The sequence below is a fragment of the Bufo gargarizans genome, chromosome 1, assembly GCF_014858855.1.
Source record: "Bufo gargarizans isolate SCDJY-AF-19 chromosome 1, ASM1485885v1, whole genome shotgun sequence".
Lineage (NCBI taxonomy): Eukaryota > Metazoa > Chordata > Amphibia > Anura > Bufonidae > Bufo > Bufo gargarizans.
In genome coordinates, this window is record NC_058080.1 from 95,474,488 (window position 1) to 95,494,512 (window position 20,025).

The 20,025-nt window shown below is 47.8% G+C and overlaps 1 protein-coding gene across 6 annotated transcripts in view; it reads left to right on the forward strand.

The window, feature by feature from the left end:
* CPEB2 (cytoplasmic polyadenylation element binding protein 2) overlaps positions 1–20,025 on the forward strand; it is an 83,987-nt gene that overhangs the window by 53,679 nt on the left and 10,283 nt on the right. For 2 of the 6 annotated variants that reach the window (XM_044296705.1, XM_044296716.1), the window contains exons 5-8: positions 1,703–1,786; positions 5,979–6,002; positions 19,275–19,445; positions 19,626–19,715. In XM_044296705.1, coding sequence (XP_044152640.1) covers positions 1,703–1,786; positions 5,979–6,002; positions 19,275–19,445; positions 19,626–19,715 — 369 coding nt within the window. The remainder of the gene's footprint in view (positions 1–1,702; positions 1,787–5,978; positions 6,003–19,274; positions 19,446–19,625; positions 19,716–20,025) is intronic. The other 4 variants (XM_044296727.1, XM_044296737.1, XM_044296747.1 and 1 more) reach the window with 2 other exon arrangements.

Below are 20,025 nucleotides of genomic sequence, written 5' to 3' on the forward strand. Positions count from 1 at the left end.
ATAGGCTTCCCTATAAGCCTTGAAAAAGAGCCAGAAAAATAATGTTTTGTTCCGAGTGCTAGAGCCCAGGCACACTACCGTATTTTCTTTCAGTGTCCGTTCATTTTTTTATTTTATTTTTTTCAGCCCGTATGCGGAACCATTCCCTTCAAAGGGTCCGCAAAAAAGATGGAAATGACTTCGTGTGCATTCCATTTTCATGTGTCCGCAAGTCCCTTCCGCGAAAAAAAATAGAACATGTCCTATTCTTGTCCGTTTTGCAGATAAGGATAGGCATTGTTACAATGGATCCGCGAAGAAAAATAGATGTCATCAGTTGTTTTTTTTTTTTTTGCGGAGCTGTGTTTTGTGGACCGCAAAATACATACGATTGTGTGCGTGAGCCCTTAGAAGAAAAAAAATGCAAAAAAAAAAAAAAAAAGATAAATGATAAAATAAAAGCATGGTCTTAAAGGAAGCAAAGTAAGAGCTACTTATTTACCTACAGTTTACCTAATCGCCCTGATAAACTACTCTCACCAATCTGGGCCACAAGTACCAGACTGCCAGAAGTTTCAGACAGATTTTGTTGTATTTTTGTACTTTTTTTTTTTTTTTTCTTTTTAAACCTTTTGGAAGCTTTTATATTTTCAAAGGGAATCGGCCCCCACCACCTCCCTATCTTACTAAGGGCATATAGGCACATAGCTGTGGTCCACTTGATTAAAACGCTGGTTTTCTCTTCTTGATCCGAGGATCTGTTCCAGAGGTATACTTCTTCGTTCATATGCAAATTAGGAGTTTGGTGCAACATGGGTGTCACTGGTGCTCTTGTTGCACCGAAACCCAGCTCGTTTCCGTGGGCAGCGACTTTGATTGACAGGGTCAAGCACTGGCGACTTAATCTCGTCTTACGCAGTGTTCTTGTACATGCGCCGTTGGGACACGTATCGACGCATTCGCAGCTTTCATTCTAGACAGGGATGAAAATAACTTACTACGCATGCTCCACTGTCTCCTCTGTTATGTCCATGTCCATCTCTTATGCTTACATCATCAGCGCCTGCGCAGTTCACTTGTTTTCGGCCCTGACTACTGCACCGATATGTGAACCGACGACTGATGCGCGAGAAGACCTGTCCAAGAGACATTATGTCTGCACTGCCTGGCCCCGTCACTCAAAGCAACTAGTGAGGGGCTGGGCACAGAAAGGAGAGAAGCTTTGGTGCAACAAGAGCAATAATGGTGCCCTCGTTGCACCTAATTTACATAGAATTAAAAAGTATCATAACTCAAGAAGGGAGCCTCGGATCAAGAAATGAAAAACAGAGTTTAAATCAGGTGAACCACAGCTTGGTGTCGAGGCCCCTACTCGGATAGGGAGGTCGCTGGTGAGAGAATCCCTTTAAAGCGCACGCAGTCTCCTGAGAGAGAGGCAGAAAGACCTGATTCACCAGTTTGGGCAAAAAAATAAAAATAAAAACAGACAACAAATAGATATAGAAATGACTCCTGCTGTTCATCAAGCCCTAGCCCTGCAGGGTTGAGCTCAAGGTGTACCATAAGATGCTGTGCGGGGTGGGATTATTTCCAAAAACTTGCTGGTATGTGTGTCCAAGCCAAATGCTTACATAAACGAGGATTTTCGTTTCCTTTATCCTCTTCCGCACAGTGGAATTTTTTTTTTTGATCATTTGTTTAAAGATTTGTTTATTCCCACAAGGGGCTTTTGTCGAGCGGACAATGGGCGAGAGGGTGAAAAAGTCTTCATGCAATTTTTTCGTCCGGTCGCATTGGGCAGATAAAGGTCAGACATTACAACTATTATATTGTATGTGGCGAATGTACAAGATGTTCTTTGGAGCATGTGATATTTTTTTATGAAGACTTTTTTGTTCTTTTGGAAAAATGACATTTTCGCCCTGGGGTCTGACAGTTGACACAATGTAATATCGGAAATAAATGCAGAAGTCAAACTTTTATGGTGTGTTTTATGTCATATTATTTTTTTTTTTAGTTAAAGGCCTCTTTCACACGGGCGTCCCGGATTTGCTCCGGATGCGTCACGTGTGCATTGCGGGAAACCCGCGCGAGTAGGCACGCAATTGCAGTCAGTTTTGACTGCGATTGCATTCCGATGTTCAGTTTTCTCCGCGCGAGTGCAATGTGTTTTGCACGCGCGTGAGAAAAAAAACTGAATGTAATACCCAGATCCGAACCCGGACTTCTTCACTAAATGTGAATGTGCCTTGAGGGGTTAAAAAATAAAATAAAGAATTAACTCACCTCATCCACTCGATCGCGTAGCCGGCATAGTCTTCTTTCTTCTTCTTGCAGGACCTGCAAAAGGACCTTTAACGTAATCGCACTCACCACGACTTCAGCGCAGGTCCTGCTTCAGCAGGACCTGCGCTGACGTCATTAAAGGTCCTGAAAGAAGAAAAAAGAAGACTATGACGGCTGCGCGATCAAGTGGATGAGGCGAGTTAATTTTTTTATTTTATATTTTTTTTAACCTCTCAAGACACATTTTAGTAAGCATTATATATTAAGAATACTATTATTTTGGCCTCATGCACACGGCCGTTTTGGTCCGCAACCGAGCCGCAGTTTTGGAGGCTCGGATGCGGACCCATTGACTTCAAAATACACAACGGTCGTGTGCATGTAGCCTTTCCCTTATAACCATGTTATAAGGGGAAATAATAGTGATTAGACTTTAATTGGGTTGCTCAACCCTATCATCTCCTAGCAACCATGTGTGAAAATCGCACCGCATCTGCACTTGCTTGCGGATGATTGCGATTTTCACGCAGACCCATTCATTTCTATGGGGCCTGCGTTGGGTGAAAAACGCTGAATATAGAACATGCTGCAATTTTTACGCAACGCACAAGTGATGCATGAAAATCACCGCTCATGTGCACAGCCCCATAGAAATGAATGGGTCCGGATTCAGTGCGGGCACAATGCGTTCAACTCGCGCATTGCACCCACGCGGAAAACTCGCCCATGTGAAAGGGGCCAAAGGGAATGTGTCAACTATAACGTTTTTTTCTTCCAGTTAAGACCTGATAGTGTCCTTTTTTTTTTTTTTTTTCCTCATCTGTTTTTATTTTCTGATTGTAGATTTTTTGTAAATTCTATTTCCTGAACATGATTATGGGGGCGGCCATCTTGCCAAAGCTGCTGTTAACAGCCTATAGAGAGATGCTTTACAGCAGCCACCATGAGCCATAGACACAATAGATGGGAGGGGACCTCACTGACTTGATCTGTGACCTGTGCAGAGGTCATTGTGCAGGGATAGGGAATAGATAATCTGTGGTATCACCTCTAGTGAATAGTGGATCCTGTGTTTTCTCTATAGTCTTGCTTGTGATGATAATGAGATGACTGCTGAGAAGTGATCTGTGCAGCCTTAGTGGCCGGTGCAAAAACCTGGATCTAAGGGGTAGTGAGTGACAGAAATGTAGAGTTTAAATTTTTTTGAAATGTAAAAAAAAAGGCCCTATTAGACTCTTGTCGACCAAACCGGCTGTTGTGGGTGGGACCGACCAACAATCTAATATGTATGGGGAGCTCCCGACTCTTCCCCGGCAGATGATGTGGGGGAAGTGGAGGATGGGCTGCGTTAAATTTAAACGCCCAATTCTTTTCTTCTCCAGGGAGATGAGCCTCCTCCAGAGCCTGGCAGCTGAATTCTTGTCTCTCTCCCCCACTGACGTCACATTCATACTTAGGCTACATGCACACCAACGTTGTTTGTTTGCGGATAGGATGAGAACCCATTCATTTCAATGGGTCCGCAAAAAAATTCGGGCAGCACACCGTGTGCTGTCCGCATAAGTTTGTCTGTTCCGTAGCCCCGCAAAAAAAAAAAAAAAGAACATGTGCTATTCTTGTCCGTTTAAGGGTACTTTCACACTTGCGGCAGGCAGTTCCGGCAATCCGGCCGCAAACGGATGGCATTTGTCAGACGGATCCAGATGCAGATCCGTCTGACAAATGCATTGAAATACCAGATCCGTCTCTCCGGTGTCATCTGGAAAAACGAATCCGGTATGTATTTATTTTTATTTTTTTTGCATTTTTAAAGGTCCGCACATGCACAGACCGGAAAACTGGATCCGTTTTGCCGGAACACTTAATTCCAGATTTGGCACTAATACATTTCAATGGAAATAATGCCGGATCCTGCATTCCGGCAAGTGTTCAGGATTTTTGGCCGGAGAGAAAACTGCAGCATGCGGCGGTATTTTCTCCGGCCAAAAAACATAAGAGGGACTGAACTGATGCATCCTGAACGGAATGCTCTCTATTCAGAATGCATGGGGATAAACTGATCAGTTCTTTTCCGGTATTGAGCCCCTGTGACGGAACTCAATACCGGAAAAGCAAAACGCTAGTGTGAAGGTACCCTTAGGCATTGTTACAATGGATCCGTAAAAAAAAAAAAAAGGATGGCATACGGATGTCATCCGTTTTTTTTTTTTTTTTTTGCGGACCGCAAAACGCATACGGTTTTGTGTATGTAGCCTCAGTCAAACTGGTCATACATGTATGTGGGGTGGTCCCCGCCGGTGTATGGTCGTTCAGAGTTGTACAGGCCTAATAAATAAACCCTTCCTCCTCTGGATATCACACGATTCAGCGGAGGATGATTTATAAATACAGAGGACATGGCAAGTCTCATGACTGGCAAGAAACCCTGAGCTCTCCGCACAGCAGGGACAGATCTATGGGGGAATGTGCCTTATTTAACCCTTGTTTGGTAAATTTAGATGACCATTGCTTATTCTGAGCAGAGTATTGTTACTCCCAGTATGTACAGTATTCAAGCCACTCATCAAAACTCATTGCAACACTGCCCCCAGAGGCCAACCGTTGCATTTCTCATAATTAAGAAAACCCTTTTTCAAGCTCATCACAGCAAAAAAGCCATTTAATTAGTGAGAGACCTATAACATGAATCTTCTATTAAAATCCTATGTAAATATGAATTTATCATGTCTATTTCTGGTTGGGCATCTTACCTAAGGGGTGTTCTAATTTGAGCAAGTAAAGGCTATTCTTTGCATAATGAAAATTTATACAATTTTCTCATCTCTTTTCCTAATCAGTTTCTTATTTTTCAAGATCTCTGCTGGCTGTCATTTAATAGAAGAGATCTTGAACGTCGTAGAGGAATTGATGCAGAAAGTATATTGGAAAATTGTATAACCTTTCTTTTCTAAATTTGTAATGCCCCTTTTAAAAGAGTTGTCCAGGTTCGGAAAAACATATTTTGCTTTCTTTCAAAAACAGCACCGCCCCTGTGCACAGGTTGAGCGCAGCATTGCAGCTCTGCTCTATGGAATCCAGTGAAGGTGACCTGCAAGACCAGACACAACCCATGGACAGGGGTGGTGCTATTTTAGGAAGAAAGCAGCCATGTTTTTCTACTCCTGAACAATTCCTTTAAATCTGTCAGCAGATTTGTAGCTATGACACTGGCTGACCTGTTACATATCCGCTTGGCAGCTGAAGATATTGTGTTGGTCCCATGTTCATATGTGTCTGCTTTGCAACTGAGCCTCTAGGAGCAACGGGGGCGTTGCCGTTGCACCTAGAGGCTCTTCTCACTCTGTGCCCTCTCTACTTTGACATGGTCATGCACTATAAACGTCCTCACACCTGGCCCTGTTAATCAAAGTGCAAAGAGAGCACAGCCTCTAGGAGTAATGACAACGCCCCCGTTGCTCCTAGAGACTCATTTGCATATGTTAAAACCACATTTTTTTCAGCAATGTGGACACATATGAACATGGGACCAACACCGATGTCTTCAGCTGCCAAGTGCACATGTAACAGGTCAGCCAGTGTCATAGGTACAAAACTGCTGACAGATGCTCTTTAAGTCCTGTTGTTTGATATTGGGTCTTCATTGCCGTATATTAGTTTTCTTAGCGCTTTGACTATATAAAAGATTGATCATATTATCCTTTGTTTACATGCAGCAAGGAGTTATGGGAGAAGACGAGGTAATTCATCTATCCATTTATTACTAAAGCTGAGTTAACCATTAATTTGCCTGATCAGTTTTGATTTCTCTCTCATCCTGTCCTCAATCAGAACTTCTGGATGTCCCTCACGGATGAATGATGTGCTTTGATTAACACATATCTACTGATTACTAATAGAATGCGTCCTATAAAACCTTATCAGATGATTACACCACAAGCTGTAGTTATATCAGGGCTATAGGAATTACATTCTTTCTGACCACATGCAATGTATGGCCCACATCAGAGACAAGGGGCCTAAAAATTGTCCATCATTGCTTTCAGTCACTGGCGCTGATGCATGGTCAGGTTAGAACATCTGACCGTGCCACGAAATGTCAGCAGATTAGCGCCTTGGACGTGAAATAGATACACATTGCAGCTGCTGACAGCTTCCCTGAATGAGGAGAGGGATGGAAGCTGCTGTCAGACACTTCTGGTGCACTTATCTCCTCTGAAAACATACAAAGACGGGTCTCCCAAGTAAGAGAACCATATTACCACCTCTTGGAGGTGGCCAGCCAGAAACCTACGTACTGACGAGGGGCAAGCACCCTGAAACAGCTGTCTACAGATGGATATCTGGCTTGGCTATATTCCCAAGGTTTGTTGGAAAGTTGGATTTTGACTCTTGCTGCTTCCACGATGAGGCACTGGCAAGATGGTTCTCTTCCTTGGGAAATGCCTCTTTGGATATTCTTTTCCTATGGAGCCTTTCTAATAAGCCCCCATACCATGGAGAGCTTCGGGTCTCCATAAGGAGATTCAGCACCCTGCCTAACCCTACTCCGAAAAGAAAGTGATTGGGCATGTTAAAAACCACGTGTGTGATCCTTTGTATGACAAATGGAGCTACCACAGCTTTAACAATATGTTAAGAAATTGATCAAAAATGTAATGTTAAAGTGGAGGTTCACTTTAATCAAGTCATATGTGTTATGTGTGTAGACATGGAAGAACATAAGAGTTGCAGATTTAGAATCCCCTAAACGCGTATTATCCAAATCTTTCAGATCATTACCTTCCCTTACCCACAATGCACGTTATCAGAACGATGGGTTTGATCATGCATATTCTGATGTGTGCAGCCATCCAGAGATTGTGACTATGATGAAATCTCTTGGACATTTACAGTGCGTTGACCTTTGTAGACTTGCTGTAGGACCAAGGTAGTAACCACCCCAGGCAGCGAGATGTTACTGAAAGGACACATGGTCAGTATGAACCATGAAGTCACACCCTCCCATAGCAACTTACAAGCCTCATAGACTGTGGCACCTACGTCATCGACTCCCCGGGTGACAGTGAACACAAGTGGCAGCTAACCAATTCCTGGCATGGCTGAGTTATGTTTAGCTGCAATCTCTTGGAAAACATCTCCTAAAGGGGTATTCTAGTTCCAGAAAGTTATCCCCTATTCACTGGTAGGACCCCCACCAATTGCAAGAATGGGGGCCCCACACCCCGTGTAGCTTCCCTTGAAATGGATGGAGTGGCTGGTCAGAATGCCCACCGCCACTCTATTCATTTTCCATTGAAATGCATTAATGCCCAACTGTTCTGGAAAAACGGATGCGGTCTGCACATGCGCAGACCTTTTAAAAATGTGAAAAAAATAAATACCGGATCCGTTTTTCCAGATTACAACCGGAGAAACGGATCCGGATCCGTCTACAAATGGAATCCGTTTGCATACAGATGGAACGGAACTGCCTGCCGGAATCCAACAACGCAAGTGTGAAAGTACGCTAAGTTCACCGAGGGAAGGCCCTAACCTCTCTGAACCTTAGCTTCTCTGCTCTGCTTCCCTGGAGTCTCCTAGCAAGCACTGAGTAGCTAAGGCCTGTCCACGGGCGCTCTTCATATTTTAAAACCCTTATTTCTCGTGCGTGGCATTGGGGGACACAGCACCATGGGTATATGCCCAGCTGCCACTAGGAGGCTGACACTAGAAACAAAAAAGTGTTGGCTCCACCCAGGTGGGCTATACCCCTCTGCTAGAGCCAGAACAACTCAGTCTAGTTCTAGTGTCCGTAGGAGGCAGACATGACCTGCTAGCAGGTCCTTTTTCTGCTAATTTTTTATTTTATTTTTATTTCTTTTAATTTTTTCCTCTACAGGTAGCAGGGGCGGCTCCATCGTGTTCCACCTTAGTTGCCCCCCTGCGGGCGCGTACTCGGTACCTTGCAGCCACCCAGTCCCCAACGTGACCTGCTTCTGCAGTGGATTCCGGCGGACCCACGGTTCCGTGTTGAGTCCGCCGAGGGGGTGGTCATGCTGCGCCTGAACTAATCGGAGGGTGAGTATGAGCTTCAGCCCCAACCCATCTTCCCCTAGTATAGCTGGGCCTTTGGGGGGGCACCTCTCCTTCACTCTCCTTCTCAGGGGGGTCTCCCTTCTGGAGCCTTTTTTAATGGAGATCGGCTCCTTTAAGACGGCCATTTTCGGCCTTCGCCCTTTCCTACCTCGGTGGCTGTGTCCTCTCCTCTGCCTGTCCTCGGCGCTGTCTGTTTTATTCCTGCGCTGGCGGGCGGGGGTTGCCGGCGGCGGCGCTTTCCTCTGCGTCCGACTGCGCCCTGAGGATGGGGAGCGCATACTAGAGGCCGCGGCTTTTGCTCGGCCTAGGCCGCGGTCACGTGGGCGGGCGTCGTCTCCGCCTCCTGCGCTTCCCGGGCTTCCTCTCTTGCCCCTCCCCTTGTGGGCGTTCCTCCCGAGGTCTCTCTTCCTTCCGCCCAATCCAGCGCCAGCGCGGGCTGCTAGGGGGGCGGTTCTTCTGCCGAACGGCTTCTCTGTGCCTGGGCTGAGCGGTCGCGTGCGTCGCCATATCCTCCTGCGCTCCGGATCCTCCAGCGCTCGTTTTTTCTGGGACACAGCACCATTGGTCGTGGTAGGCAGCCTCTGGCTGACTTCTTCTTTTCAGGTTCCACCACCGCCATCATGTCTTCCTCTGGTCAGGCCCCCACTCCCCCTGCCGCCATTTCCACTCATTACGCCTGCTCTGTGTGTAATAGGAAGTTCCCATGCGGCCAGCCTACGTCCCTCTGTGTGCAGTGCCTCACCCCCGGGCCCGCCCAGTCCGCTCCTGCGGCCTCTACCTTGTCGGTTCTCCCGGAATGGGCTGCTACCCTGTCCCAGGCCATAGGTAGCCTTGCTAGCCTCTCCCAATCCCTGGCACAGTCTCTGGACAGTCTCCCTGCCCAGATTGCGGCCGCTTCTGGCAGGGCCTCTACCGCTGGTGATGCGCCTGGCGATGGTTCCCATCCTCGCTCCGGCTCTCGGTCCCGCAAACGACCACGTACGGTCTCGGCTGGGTCCCACTCCTCCTCAGTTTCCCCGGATCGCTCCCCGGCTAGGTCTGAGTCCGGTGAGATTTCTTCTTCAGCCGCTTCCGCCGCTCCTGGGGACTCCTCCGCTTCAGATTCTGAATCTGAGCGGTGTTCGGCGATGTCGGCAGCCGTGCAGGATCTCATCAGGGCCGTTCGGGACGCACTCCACGTACAGGACGTCCCCTCGTCCTCCTCCCTGGAGGCGGTGTCCTTCCGCCGCTCTAAGCGGTCCACGGTGGTTTTTCCCAATCACGAGGATCTGGACGCTCTCCTTGCCAAGGAGTGGCGTCACCCTGACCGGCGCCTTCATCTCACCAAGGCTTCTGATGTCCCTTATCCTTTCTCTGAGGATTCGGTCAATCTCTGGACGATTCCCCCCCTGGTGGATCCTCAGGTCGCTCGTCTGGCGAAGGCTACTACGCTTCCCCTGGCTGATGCGGCTTCCTTGTCGGATCCCGCTGATAAACGGGTCGACTCCTTGGCCAAGTCCGTTTTCATAGCGGCGGGCGCCGCCATCCGCCCTGCGTTTGCCGCCTCTTGGGTCGCCAAGGCATGCGCTGTTTGGGCAAAGCAGCTTCTCCGTGCCTTACCTGCTGACTCTGACCAGGGGGACTTGGCAGTGCTTGCCTCCCAGATCTATCAGGCCTCCAAGTTTCTTTGTGACGCCTCTATGGAATCGGCTCGCCGCTCTGGGCGTGCGGCCGCCAACTCTGTGGCTATCCGCCGCACCATCTGGCTTCGTTCCTGGGCGGCGGACGCCGCCTCTAAGAAGGCTCTTATCTCTCTTCCCTTTCTCGGTGGAAAGCTTTTTGGGAAACGCTTAGAGGAGCTCATCTCCGAGGCCACTGGAGGTAAGAGTTCTCTTCTTCCTCAGAATCAGCCTCGCCGCCGTCGTTTCCCCGGGTCGTCCTCCCGGACGCAGTCCTTTCGGTCCTCTCGGGCCCCCCCTGCCCGATCTGACAAGAAGCCTTCCAGGCCTTCCTTCAAGTCCAGGCCCTCTTGGCACGCCAAGCCCAAGCCCGCTCGTCCCCAGTCCACTAAGCCTCCTTCAGCATGACTCGATCCCCGTCATGGTGGGAGGGCGCCTGCTCGTCTTTCGGGATGTTTGGCGGGCAAACGTAGAAGACGCCTGGGTTCTCGAGGTGGTCTCTTCTGGGTACAGAATCGAATTCACCGACCTTCCGCCCAGTCGTTTCTTCTTGACGTCCCCCCCCATGTCTCCCGCCCGGGCAGACAGTTTTTTTCAGGCCATTCATTCCCTGCGCGCTCTGGGGGTCATCGTTCCGGTTCCAGAGTCAGAACGTTTTCGGGGCTTCTACTCGAACCTGTTCACCGTCCCCAAAAAGGACGGCTCACTCCGTCCTATCCTGGATCTGAAGGCGCTCAATCGGTTTGTCCGGGTCCGTCATTTCCGCATGGAGTCCCTCCGGTCCGTGATCGCCTCCCTGGAGTTGGGCGAGTTCCTGTCGTCGGTCGACATTCAGGATGCCTATCTCCACGTTCCCATCGCCCTCTCCCATCAAAGGTTCCTTCGCTTCGCGGTGGGTTCGCTTCATTTCCAATTTGTAGCCCTTCCCTTCGGTCTGGCCTCCGCACCAAGGGTTTTCACCAAGGTGTTAGCTCCCCTAGTGGCTCTTCTTCGTGCCAGGGGGGTCGCCCTGGTGCCTTACCTGGACGACCTTCTGATTCGGGCCCCGTCTCCCGAGGACAATCTGTCCAGCCTGAGCATCACCCTCTCGGCTCTTGCTCAGTTCGGGTGGCTTGTCAACCACTCCAAGTCCTCCCTTGTCCCACGCCAGAAGATGCTCTTTCTGGGAATGCTGTTCGATACTCGCCTCGGGCGGGTGTTCCTTCCCCCGGAGAAGGTGTCTTCTCTTCAGGCGGGGGTACATCTTCTCCGCAGGCCGTCCTCTCTGACCATCAGGACATGTATGCGCGTCCTGGGGAGGATGGTGGCCTCATTCGAAGCCATTCCTTATTCCCAATTCCACTCTCGGGACCTGCAGATGTTCATCTTGTCCAGGTGGGACAAGTCCCCGGAGGGTCTCGAGCGCCTCGTTCGTCTCCCTCCTCAGATTCGCCTGGATCTCTCCTGGTGGTTGCTTCCCCGGACGGTGTCCCTGGGCCGGTCCTTCCTCCCCCCCAGTTGGCGCGTGATCACGACCGATGCCAGCCTCTCGGGATGGGGAGCGGTGTTCGAGTCCCTCACGGTTCAGGGTCTGTGGTCTGTTCAGGAATCCTCCCTGCAGATCAACGTTCTCGAACTCAGGGCAATTTTCTTAGCACTGTCGCACTGGACTTCCCGTCTGCGCGGCCTCCCGATCCGGATTCAAACGGACAACTCCACCGCCGTGGCTTATCTGAATCATCAGGGGGGCACCAGGAGCGTGATGGCCCTGCGCGAGGCCTCTCAGATCCTGCGATGGGCGGAGGAACACGTTCCCGTTCTCTCCGCCGTCCACATTCCCGGGGTCGACAATTGGGCGGCAGACTTTCTCAGTCGTCAGCTCGTCGACCCGGGCGAATGGTCTCTCCACCCGGAAGTGTTTCATCAACTGTGTCTCCGGTGGGGAGTTCCGGACGTGGATCTCTTCGCGTCTCGCCTGAATCACAGACTTCCGCGCTATGTTGCGCGGTCCAGGGATCCGCAAGCTCTTGCGGTCGATGCCCTGGTTCTGCCTTGGTCCCAGTTCGACCTTCTGTATCTCTTTCCGCCCATCCCTCTTCTGCCTCGAGTGCTCAAGCGTCTCAAGGCGGCCCGGGTGCCGGCGATTCTGGTGGCCCCAGATTGGCCCCGCAGGGCGTGGTACGCAGATCTCGTGTTCCTGCTCGCCGACGTTCCATGGCGTCTTCCCCTGCGTCGCGATCTCCTTTCGCAGGGCCCTCTGTTCCACCCGAATTTACCGCAGCTTCGTTTGACGGCGTGGCTGTTGAGACCGCGATCCTGAAGGCCCGTGGTCTCTCGGACTCTGTCGTTCAGACGATGCTTCGCGCTCGGAAGCCCCAGTCGGCCCGTATTTACTATCGGACCTGGAGGGCGTATTTTGCTTGGTGCGAGTCCGCACGTTCTCGTCCTCTCCTTTTTTCGGTCCCTAATATTCTGGCCTTTCTTCAGGCTGGTTTTGATAAGGGGCTTCGCCTGGCTTCTCTCAGGGGGCAGATTTCTGCCCTTTCGGTCCTTTTTCAACGTTCTGTGGCCGCGCGGGCTCAGGTTAAGACTTTTCTGCAGGGTGTCGCGCGCCGAGCCCCTCCTTTTCGTCCTCCGGTGGAGCCGTGGGACCTGAATCTTGTTCTTGATGCTCTTCAGTCCTCTCCTTTTGAGCCCTTGGCAGACATCTCTCTGTCGTTTGTGTCATTTAAGGTTGCCTTCCTTGTGGCTATCACCTCTATCCGTCGGGTTTCCGAACTGGCGGCGCTTTCCTGCCGGTCGCCTTTTCTGGTGTTCCATCGGGACAAGGTCGTTTTGCGTCCCGTTCCTTCTTTTCTCCCTAAGGTTGTCACCCCGTTTCACATCAATGAGGAGATTATCCTTCCTTCCTTCTGCCCTAATCCTTCTCACCCTCGGGAGAAGTCTCTCCATTGCCTGGATGTTGTTCGGGCTCTCCGCTGGTACCTTCGCCTCACGGAACCCTTCCGTCGTTCGGATTCTCTTTTCTTGGTTCCGGCGGGTCCTCGTAAAGGTCTGCCTGCCTCCAAGGCCACCATCTCTCGCTGGGTTCGGTCGGCTGTCAAGGAGGCCTACGCCGCGAAGGGTCGCGCTCCCCCTTCCAGGTTGACCGCTCATTCGACTAGGGCAGTCGGAGCTTCCTGGGCGGTGCGTCATCAGGCTTCGGCTGCCCAGCTTTGCCGGGCCGCCACCTGGGCGTCAGTTCACACTTTTGCTAAATTCTACCACATTCATTCCCTGGCTTCTGCTGATGCCAGCCTGGGGCGTAAGGTTCTGCAGGCAGCGGTGCTTTAGGTTGCCGTCTGGCGATCTTCTTCCCTCCCTCAGGGACTGCTTTGGGACGTCCCATGGTGCTGTGTCCCCCAATGCCACGCACGAGAAAAATGGATTTTTTGTACTCACCGTAAAATCCTTTTCTCGTAGTAGGCATTGGGGGACACAGATCCCTCCCTTTCCTTGGAGCATTTGTTCTTGTTCGTGGTTCCGGCGTTTGCTTGTGGTTGTCGGGTTCCCCAGTTCAAGACTTGTTGGCACTCCGTTTCTTTTTGGTTCAGGTGTGGCGTTCCTACTGCTTTTGGTACTGACTGAGTTGTTCTGGCTCTAGCAGAGGGGTATAGCCCACCTGGGTGGAGCCAACACTTTTTTGTTTCTAGTGTCAGCCTCCTAGTGGCAGCTGGGCATATACCCATGGTGCTGTGTCCCCCAATGCCTACTACGAGAAAAGGATTTTACGGTGAGTACAAAAAATCCATTTTTCTCCTAAAAACAGCAGCAGGTTGGGGAAAGAAGGGTATGCTCTCGATCAGTTGCGTCATCCGACCATTTTGCGGACACTGCCATGCAAAATTAAATATTGACCGTTAAAGTAGTTCAGACTGACCCATAAACATTCAATGAAATAGGGCGATGGACGATAGATCTTTCTCTGAACATTTAAAATAAATAAATAAATCTTTCTTCCACCCGTTTATCGGACAAAAATTTTGATCATGGCCACCTTCTTTTCAGACAGTGATAATCTGTCTTTGTATAACAAAAACAATCATTCGCTGATAGTTTCACCCAAAGAGCTATAATCTTGGTTTTATCATCGTTGGACGAATATATCATGGCCACCTTGAGTCTGGCCAATAAGTCTATTGGCGCATCAGATGCATTTCCCAACCACTTTAAAGTTTTTAGCATTTTTCAGACATGAAACAAATGTATCCTACAAAGGAAGTCTCAACATTATCCAGTTTATCAAAATTTAACTAAATAATTTGGTCAAATGGCCTCCAGGATTGGGATCCCATTGACATGAGCTAAAAGGAATGTTTGAACGCCCCCTTGAAGTACTATTGGTTTGCTTAGAGCAAAGAGCAGCTGGTGAGCAAATGTCACCCCCCATGTCTGTTGAAAACACATGCTAATTTGCAGTTCTATATATAAGGACCCAAGTATTTTTTTTAAATAGGTCGTCATCAATATCAGATCGCTTGGGGGTTCTACTCCCAGCAACCTGCCAATCAGCTGTTTGCAGGAGCTGCGGCCACCAGAACCAGGTACCATAACGCTGCAGTAACCAGGCAAGAGCCGAGGTGTTCCTGTGGTGGAGCCCCTACAGACAGGCAATCAGCGGAGGTGCTGGAAATGGGACCCCCACTGATCTGATATTGATGACCCATCTCTAAGTCATGGAGACTTCATGTATCAGTCCCTTGGTAAGTCCACCATCTACTACTGTTACTGGAAATATTGCCTATCGGTGTCTGGTCTATTTTCCTCCCGCACACTTGCATATGTATCAGATATTGATGCACAATTATAGATTTTTTTCTTTTTTTACCATTTGTTCCATCTTTGGATCCAGATTGTATCCATATCGGGCTGAAGACGGTACCAATACAGATCAGTGTTGAACACATTCTGCGCAAAAAAAAAAAAAACATATAAAAAGAGGAAATAAAGATATAAAATCAATGTAACCTGTCCAAACCAGGCGGCCAAAAATTGCATTTTGAAATTGTAGTAATTTGCAGCTAATGTGATTTTTGACTGGGCGCCACACTACCTGCCCATGTGAATATACCCTAATACAGTGCATAAAATGCCAATGTTATACCCGCAGCATGTCCTCGTCGCAAAATCACATTATCCTTGTAATACCAAGAGATGATGACATTGCTCATCCTTGCTACATTTTATCTCCATGTCCTTGGAGCCAGTTCATGGGAAGGACTCCTCTCCTGGTGGTATCATTCATCAGACCACAGAACCACAGTTCCTTATGTCTCGACACTCTGGGGGTTGCAATGCCAGTACCTTCTGGGTTATAAATTTAGCAGAACGTGTTTTTCGGACATTAGACACTTGCTCAGGAAGGCATTCTTCTCCCGCAGCTGGTCACTCGATCACAGTGAGCAGAGGGTCAGGTCTGTGAAATTCTAGCCCCATCTGCTTCACTTAAAGCTTCCAGACAAATGGCCGTAATAAAAACTAGTTTCAGGGTAAGATGTGTGCGCTGCTTCAGATTCCAACCTCAAATTAAAATCATAGGTCCTTTTAAAGGTCCTCAATTAGCACAGACTAAAAACAGACCTGTCTTGTAGTCCAAAGGACAAATGCTGATTATTATTCGGCCCCTTAAAGTTTGGGCAAGAGGCATTTGATTCAAACTGGTGCTGTTCTGACCCCACATCCTAGTGTATGGACGCCTGGTAGATGTGGTCATATGGAGTGTCTTGATATGATAGACTCGTCACTCGTAAGATAGAGTAACTACACTTACCGCTTATTGACTGATCAAATTAACCAAAAGGCGATGGCACATTTACAGACGGAAAACAGATGTTTTACAGAGGTACTTCCAGTAAGTCTCTATACAGGACGGGTCTCTTTAGGAAGATTCAGCACCCTACCTAAGCCACTTTTAAGGCATCCCACCCACCCAGCCAGAACGGAATCCTACTCTGTACTGATGAGACTAGAACCCCAAAACAGCTGTCTACGGATGGATATCTGGTCTCTTGTCAAATCGCAAGGCTTGTTGGAAAGTCAGGTTTTGATCATAGTGGCTTCCAATAGGTGGCACTGACAAGATTTTCTCTTTCTTGGGGGATACCTCTTTGCATACAGGAACACCCCAAAAACCTTGATACACTGTGTCATACATAGTGCATGGCTTAAAAGGTTGGTGCTTCACTTCTGTCTTTAGTGTTCAAGTCATGCAGCTTCCCTTCAGACTTTGTGTAATGGTGGCAGTCCGCGAATGCCACCATCTTAACTCCCCCGCCACACACAGCCACCAGTTATACTCCTGGTACCTTCGGGTGCGACTGCTGTTGCCTAATTGTTACTCAGCCAGTGGTGACCTTGCCCTGTGGGAAGGTGTCTGAGAATAGAGGTTTTTAGCTTGTCTTGTTCCTGCTGTTTGTGTTTTCTGAGCTCTTGTGCCTGAACTCTGCCTGTTTCCCATGTTGATCCTGTTCCTGACATCCTGACCACCACCTGTTCTTCATATTGACCCTATTCCGCCTGCACTTACCTATTGCCTGTTTACCAGATAGACCATACTCTGCCTGCCCTGGCCTCAGCTTGTCCACTGACCATCTGTCCCTTTGGTGCTCCGCCCTGGTGTCTCTTGACCTGCCTGCAGTCAGCTGTCTCTGAACGGAGACTACTTCAAGAGATAGCTTCCTGGTGGTTTCTCTGCATTGGAGTCCAAATCCCTGTACAGGGGTGAAAACCAGGGGAGCGACTTAGATAACGCCCTTAAGTCAGATCTGTTCAGCTATACAGTTGGTCCACACCAACTGACTTGCTTTAAGTCCTTTACGTAGCCCGATGTAGCAAGTGATTGTTGGGAATGAAGAGTTTCTTCCTGACAGTCGTCGGTGAAGATGACTGCTGCATGTAAATGTAGTAATCTCCTCCACTGTATGGGGAGGAATGATCGCTAATCCCATCGCTCGTCCCCATACTAAATATTGTTTGCCAAAAGCAGATGATTTAGGTGTCCACACGAGTGATCCAATCACCCAATAAACGTGCGTTTCACTTGTTCTGGTAATCTGTGCCACCTTTACACAGGCCTTGTTAGCGATAATCTGCCCTATCACTTTTAGGGTACTGTGAGTTATGGACAGGAGACCTTCTTTCTGTCTATGTCCTTGGAGCTTAATTGGACTGATGGCTACATCTTATGTCATACATACTAGTATTGTGTCTTTGCATATACATTATAATGTAAGTAATGAGTATTGCACTGGAGCTGTGTATCAGGCTGCCTACAAAAAAGTACTGCTAGACTTTACAAAGTGCTGTATATGGCTCCTAACATATATCATCTGCTCAAAAGGGTGGAAATTATATATATCATAGATAAATCGATCGATCAGTAGATGCTGTATGTACAGTATGTAGGCCTATCCTATGCTTTAACCTTGGAATTTGCAGACTTTCAAAAAAACTATTCTGCTCATGTTAATGTAATAAAAATGCTTCATTCCCAAGGGAACACGTAAAGATTTTAAGATGAATGTCTCACTATGACATCACTTATGCGTCCAACATCATGTGCTGATTAATTCCTTAATATATCTGTATAGTATATTTATGATCCAGAGCATAGCTATAGATCTAAAACCTAATATACTGGCTACCTTCAGCCACCACTAGAGGGAGCCCATGAGCTTACTGCGTGCTGTGTTATTGAATTTAGTGTATGCAGTAAGCAGCTGTGCTCCCTCTAGTGGTGGCTACAGATAGGCAGCATGTTATCTTCTCTGTCTATGCAGGGGATGTGGAGACCTGTGCAGAATTGTGAACTTGTTCCTGTAGACTTAAAAAAAAAAAAATAATCCTTGAACAAACTTTCTTAAATTGCTCTGATTTGAGTTTAGCATTTTCTACGGTTTAGTGATAACCTAGTTCAGTGCTAATTGGTAAACTGGTCTGGTTTCTAGCAAATTGACGTGTCATGGATTTCTGTGAAAGTGCATGTTCTTGTAAGATTTTTCTCAGAGCATTTTCTGTGATATAAAATGGCCACTATATCGCCAGTGTAATCCATCATTCAGTCAGGCCGCTCACATCAACCAATCTCCTACCTGTCAGGTTACAGCACCGCGGAGGCATTTATTATACTGCTGCAGCCCAACACCATGTTGAAGCTGTGATTTATAGCCCTCTTTGAACTATACAGGTCCCTCCTGATTCAATGTAATGAAGCTTCCTGCTAGAATGTAATTGAGGGCTGTAAAACTGGGCGCTGTCAATGCTTTTTTCATTATTGGTTCGTTAACCTTTTTAAGAAATGATCTGCAATGTTTTTCTCACCTCAGCATCAAACTATACGGTGTGCAAAACCGCCATCTATGTGTTTTTGTATAACTATCAGTATATACAATGAACCTCCCTCAATCTGCTTTGTGCAACTGTGTCTACATATACAATGTGCTACCATCTATTATCTTGGTACAATTGTATCTGTATCTGCAATGAACCGCCATCTAACTGCTTTGTACAGTTCAGTATATACAATGAATTGCCATCTATTTGCTTTGTGCAACTGTGTTTGCATATACAATGAACGGCCATTCATGTGCTTGGTACAGTTGTAACTGTATATATATATAATGAACCACCATCTCTGCTTGTTACAGTTGTATCTGCATATACATTAAACCGCCATCTATCTGCTTGGTACAGTTGTATCTGCATATACAATGAACCGCCATCTATCTGCTTGGTACAGTTGTATCTGCATATACAATGAACCGCCATCTATCTACTTTGTACAATTTTATCTGTATATACAATAAACCGCCACCTGTCTGCTTTGTACAGTTTTTATCCGTATATACAATGAACCGCCACCTGTCTGCTTTGTACAGTTTTTATCCATATATACAATGAACCGCCACCTGTCTGCTTTGTACAGTTTTTATCCGTATATACAATGAACCGCCACCTGTCTGCTTTGTACAGTTTTTATCCGTATATACAATGAACCGCCACCTGTCTGCTTTGTACAGTTTTTATCCGTATATACAATGAACCGCCACCTGTCTGCTTTGTACAGTTGAGCAGTAAATATATTATCCTGAGCTTTCAAAGACAATACTAGAATGAGGTTGAAAAGTGACAACCACTGTTCTGAAAGTATCTCAGAAACGTTGTCACTTCATTGACTGGAGAAATACCGTATGTTGGTGCCATATTATAACTGTATGCCCCATGAGGTAGCCATATAACTCTTCTCTTTGTTTCCCTCAGGTCGCTCCTCTCTCTTCCCAATAGATGATGGTCTGCTTGATGATGGCCATAATGACCAAGTCGGCGTTCTGAATTCACCCAATTGCTACTCTGGACATCAAAACGGCGAGAGAATTGAACGCTTTTCACGAAAGGTGTTTGTTGGTGGACTTCCCCCTGATATAGATGAAGGTGAGATATGGTGGAAATGTTGAGGGGGTGGTGGGGAGGGGTTGTCACCGTTTTACGCTCCTTTTGTCTATCTGAATTATTGATTGGTTTCATTATTGGACGTGACGAATACTCTGCTGCTTTTTCTGTCTCTGCTGGTTACATGATGCAGTAATTTGGAAATGTTGCTTCTCTCTTCAGACGAGATCACTGCCAGTTTTCGTCGGTTTGGTCCCCTGGTGGTAGATTGGCCCCACAAGGCAGAAAGCAAATCTTACTTTCCACCAAAAGGTAACAAGTTGATTCCCTCCATCTTCATAGATACATTGATCTGCTGTAATGTGTAACACCTAGAACTTACATGGGAAGCTGCTTCCGTCCCTCAGCATCTAGATAAGCGCTCAGCCATGATGTTGCGAGGCCACACTGGATGCTGTTAGGGTTGTGTCTATGATGCTAGCTGCTTATGAAAGGGTGGTATCTGCTGTGATATGGCAAAGATATCATGATGGCCCTCACACTGGACTTCGGAAGTTGCGGCAACAGTTCTACACTGAATCTCTACCTCCTATAGAAGTGAATAGGAGATACGGAAATGATA